Source organism: Microtus ochrogaster, chromosome 10 (genome assembly GCF_000317375.1).
Source record: "Microtus ochrogaster isolate Prairie Vole_2 chromosome 10, MicOch1.0, whole genome shotgun sequence".
In the NCBI taxonomy this organism is placed as follows: domain Eukaryota; kingdom Metazoa; phylum Chordata; class Mammalia; order Rodentia; family Cricetidae; genus Microtus; species Microtus ochrogaster.
In genome coordinates, this window is record NC_022016.1 from 68,702,442 (window position 1) to 68,707,225 (window position 4,784).

The 4,784-nt window shown below is 45.6% G+C and overlaps 1 protein-coding gene across 2 annotated transcripts in view; it reads left to right on the forward strand.

Annotated features, from left to right (window-relative positions):
* The window catches only part of Raver2 (ribonucleoprotein, PTB binding 2), a 116,592-nt gene that overhangs the window by 57,900 nt on the left and 53,908 nt on the right, over positions 1-4,784 (forward strand). For both annotated transcript variants that reach the window (XR_003377389.1, XM_005353463.3), the window contains exon 6: positions 3,982-4,064. Coding sequence is in view for 1 of the 2 variants with exons in the window: in XM_005353463.3 (XP_005353520.1) it covers positions 3,982-4,064 (83 nt within the window). In the remaining variant the exon portion in view is untranslated. The remainder of the gene's footprint in view (positions 1-3,981; positions 4,065-4,784) is intronic.

A 4,784-nucleotide genomic window follows, 5' to 3' on the forward strand; every position in this document is an offset into this window, starting at 1 on the left:
TTGGACTTGAGTTTTGTACATGGTGATAGAGGTCGCTGTACTTTGATTGTCAGAGTATTCGGTATTCTTTTTCTGGTATTTCCTTTGAAACAAACAACTTTACATACACAAGCTTTCTGTGTTAGTGTTATGAGGAAATGCGGAAGTTTAGAGTAAATATATTTAGCGTAAGCGTGCTCGGTGTGTTTATTCCAGTTCAGTTCCAGCTGGCCTAATGCCGACTCCCACCCGAGGCAACACAGACCCACAAGTTAGGGGCACTGCCTCTGTGTGGCTGTCCCCTGTGGTAGTCCCTGGCTACAAGCTAACTCTCGGCTGTCTGAACTTCTGACCAACTAGCGATACAAATTTGAGAGTTGCCAGAACCCTTCCATTTGGTGATAATCCTCTAGAATGTTTTGTAGGGTTCTGGAAAGCACCATATGATTATAATTTTACTAGAAAGGACTGAGCAGAAATATGCAAATGAAGACACTTAGTGTGCAGACCGTGACACTTTCCAGCATGCGATTAGTAGGGGAATTTTTTTTTTTTTTTTAGAAAAGTATTGATGTTGACAACTTCATTTGTGTGTATAAAGTATTCTGATAGCTCTTTGCTTCCCTTCATCTCTCTCCCATTCCTGTCACCCACCCCATCCCTGTCACACACATCCCGTCCATACCAGTCTTTTTCCCAAACTCATGACTTTTGGTTTTGCTTTATGACCCGTTGAGTTTAATTGGGCCCCGTGGGGCCATTGGATTGACTATCCGTTGGAACCTGGTGGGGTAACCAGTGGGTCCAACAGTGTAAGCCGACGAGTCTCCTTCCTGAATTGACCAGTAGAATTGACAGTTCATCAGTGAGGGGTAGAGAGGGCCTTCTGAGCCCATCTTCCATCTATGCCTGACTGTTGGTGGCCCGTTCTTTTGCCCACCCAGTGCAGGCATCTGCAGCTGCTATGAGATTGTAACTGTAATGGCTGTGTTTTACCCAAGAGGTATTTCACAGCCGTCTTCTCTGTCTTCTGGCTCCCCCTTTCCGCACGGTGTCCCCTGAACCTTAGAGGGAATGGTATCAATGTCTTGTTTAGGGCCAATCTTTGGTCAGTTACTTATTCTATGTACCTTGTGGGGCCATGAGTCTCTGAATTGCGTTCACCACCATTCACTGGAAAGACAAGTTTCTCTAATGAAGGCTGAGAGCAGTGTTTTTCCAGAGGTAAAAACATGAATAGTTAGAGGGTAGCTTGCCACGATGTCAGCTGCTAAAAATCAGTGCTCAGTTTCCATTTTAGAGCTCATCGTCTCCGTGGCCATAGGCTTTGAACCAGGTTTGTAGAATCAGGCACGTGGATCAAGTCTTAGATCCAGTCAGAACCATTGGTTACCCATGTAACAGGAGTGTCGCTGGTGCACAGGACGTGGCTGGCCTGCCAGGCTGGTCTTGTAGCTCACAGAGGTTATCTCTGGGTAAGACCATTGACTCCTTCTCTCCCCCAGCAGCCTGCATGGCTTTCCCAGAACTGTGAAAACCACCAGCAGGCACAGAGGTGCAGCTCAGTTCTAGCTTGGCTTTCTTTTTTTATATTATGTATCTAGGGTATGTAGTGTATACGGTTTGCTTTCTGTGTTAGGATCAACACCATGAGCAAAAGCAACTAGAGAAGGAAAGGGTTTGCCAGTTCCTCTCACAGTTGATCATTGAGGGAAGTCAGGGCAGGAACTCAAGCATGAGCAGAGGCGGTAGCACCGCCCACACCAGGCTGGGCCCTCCCACCCAGTCATCGATCAAGGAAGTGTTCCATAGGCTAGCCCACATTTTCTCAGTTGAGGATCCCTCTGCCAGATGACTCCAGTCTGGGTCAAGCTGACGAAAATAAAAACAAAACCCACTAACTAGCACAAGGCGGTACCTCATCCTTGGCATTGAAGGTGTTGATTAATAACTCACAGCTTCCGAGAGCAGCTGTTCCCAGCCATACAGGGTCTTTTTAGGAATTGGAACTTTGTGGCAGTTTCATTGTATGCGGACCCCCCCTCCCCCCCACAATATATTACATCTAGATTTTCTGGATTGTCCTAAAACATGGTGTTCACACATGACAGCCTCCTGCTGGTTGGTTATTGATTGGCACCGGGCAGGAGTCCTGTATTCCTGTCACTCCACAGCGCTTCTCCTGATGCAGTCCAAGGTGGCTCTAGTGTGTAAAGACTCATACTGTGCTCTCAGGTCATGTAGGAGAATATTGTCCACACCTTTGGATTGTGAGCATCCTTGATAATTCTGCCCCTTCCACCAATACTATATATTTCCACCCCCACTTCGCTGTTTGAATTGGTTTGTGGTCACATAAGAATGTGGTTTGGTTTTGCTTTGCTTTTTAAGATTTGACTTGATTTTTTAATTTGAAAATTATTTCTATAGGATGAGTATGTGTACATAATTCAGATTTCTACAGCTGGAGTTGCGGGCAGCTGACATGGGTGCTGGCATTCAAACTCACAGTCCTCTGCAAAAGCAATGTGTCCCCCATCACTGAGCCATCTCTCCACTCCCAGGAGTATGCGTTTTAATATTAATGTTACTGTCTCTATTTTAAGATGTTTTACTATTTAAATGGGTGGAGACGTTTGTCTTTGTCTTTGTTCGGGCTGGTCAGGGAAGAAGAGTAAGTCTTCACTTCAGTGAGCACAGGCAGAGCTGATCCTGCATTCCAGTTGCACTTTGGTGTTTTCTTGGGTAGTGGGTGGGTGCTGGGAGCCCAAGTGTGCACCACACTGCTGAGCTCCACCTGCAGGCCTTGTGGCAGACCCAATGAACATCTAGGTCCTTTGCAGATTGAGGTAAAATTGCAATGAGGATTTGTTTTTATTTACACCTATACTTTTATGACCTTGGGTAAATAGCTGGTTGTAGATTTGAGCCATGTTGATGTTAACATGGTGTGTTACCATTCTTGTTTTTGGATCCGGACTCCCTACCTAACTGGGAATGACTTAGTATTTTTTCTGTTGCATGCACATTATGAACAGCTATTGCCAGGACCTTTTCTGAATGCTACTTTATGATATATTGTGATATATATGCATACTTAGATGAAATGAATCATGTGTTTTCTATTTTATAGTTCTTTTTTCTCTTTATGTTACCTATTCCAAAATTACCTCTTCTGACATGTGTGTGGTATTTGGACTCAGAATTAAGAGTGTAGTTACTCTTTATTCCTTATATCTAGATATACAGTTGATTTCTTTAGAGATGAGGTCTTACTGTGTATTTCTGGCTGGGCTGGAACTTGCTGGGTAGACAGGACTGGCCTCAGACTCAGAGATCTGCCTGGCTCTGGCTTTGAGTACTGGAATTCAACCATACATCACCATGTCCGGTTATGTGTAGTCACGTTGTAGCCTTTCAGTTTCTATGATGTAAGAATTTCTGCGCATATATATTATCTTCAGTAAAGGATTTTTCATAAGATCTTTAAGGATGAGGGTTGCATCTTTCCCCATGCCCTATCTTCTGACAAAATTCTCCCAAACACCTGATAAGGTATTGAGGGACTGGAGAGATGGCTCAGCAATTAAGAGCTTGTGTTGTTCTTGCTGGGGACCAAGGCTTGGTCCCAGCGCTCACATGGTGGTAACTGTGTTCCAGGGAATCCTCTCTTCTCGCCTCCTTCGGCGTCAGGCACTCTGCACTTACTGGATAAAGGTGCTGAGCCTCTGTTAGTACCATGCTGCCAGCACAAGCTGTACTGGGTGCTGGAGACAGGCAAGCCTGTGTTTGGTGCTTAAAGACAGAAAGTGTGGGCATTCTAAAGCGGCTTCCAGGATCGAATCACAAGGAAAGAAGTCTGTCCCTCTTAGCCAGTAGATGAAACTCCCTATGCAGGTTAAAGGTTGTGAAAGAAATGCTTTTGGAACATGCTGTATTTTTAATTTCTTAAGTCACGTGGTTACGGTTTTACTTTGACTGACTCTGATCTTCTCAAAACAGTTCTCGGAGTCGCACCCAGCTTGTCTCATCTGCTGAGCCCATCCCTCCCCTCCGCGCTGCTGCACTTCAGTAAAGCACAGCAGGTTTGTACACAGCACTGAAGATTCAGAGTGGAGACTCCCCCTACCCCGGCCCCCTAAATCCTCCTGCCTCCATCTCCCAAGGACTGGGATTACAGTAAGCATGCCAGACCTTGTCAAGCATTTTGCATTTTAAAAATATCTTCCTGCCCTTCGCCCTTTGTGTTACTAGGGATTGTCCTGGAGTTTACTGATGCCGGCCAGAGCTTCACTGCTGACTTGACAGCCCCAGCTTTATTTTGACTTTTGGTTTTGACACAGAATCTTACATAGTTGCTGAGGCTGGCCTTTAACGCATTCTATGAACTTGTCATCCTCCTGCATCAGCCTCCTGAGGAGCTGGAATTATAGGCCCGTGCAGCTGGACCTGGTAGAGAACAACCTTTAATAAGGATAGCTGCATAAAATCACAGAATGAGTGTGTGCGATCCAGTGCTGATGGGGACAGCCTAGAGAACACGATGAGTGTGTGTGTGTGTGTGTGTGTGTGTGTGTGTGAGAGAGAGAGAGAGAGAGAGAGAGAGAGAGAGAGAGAGAGAGAGAGAAAGAGAGATAGAGAGAGAGATATCGATCCAGTGCTGATGGGGACAGTGCTGATGGGGACAGCCCAGAGAACAAGATGAGTGTGTGTGTGAGTGTGTGTGTGTGAGTGTGTGTGTGTGAGTGTGTGTGTGTGAGTGTGTGTGTGAGTATGTGTGTGAGTGTGTGAGTGTGTGAGTGTGT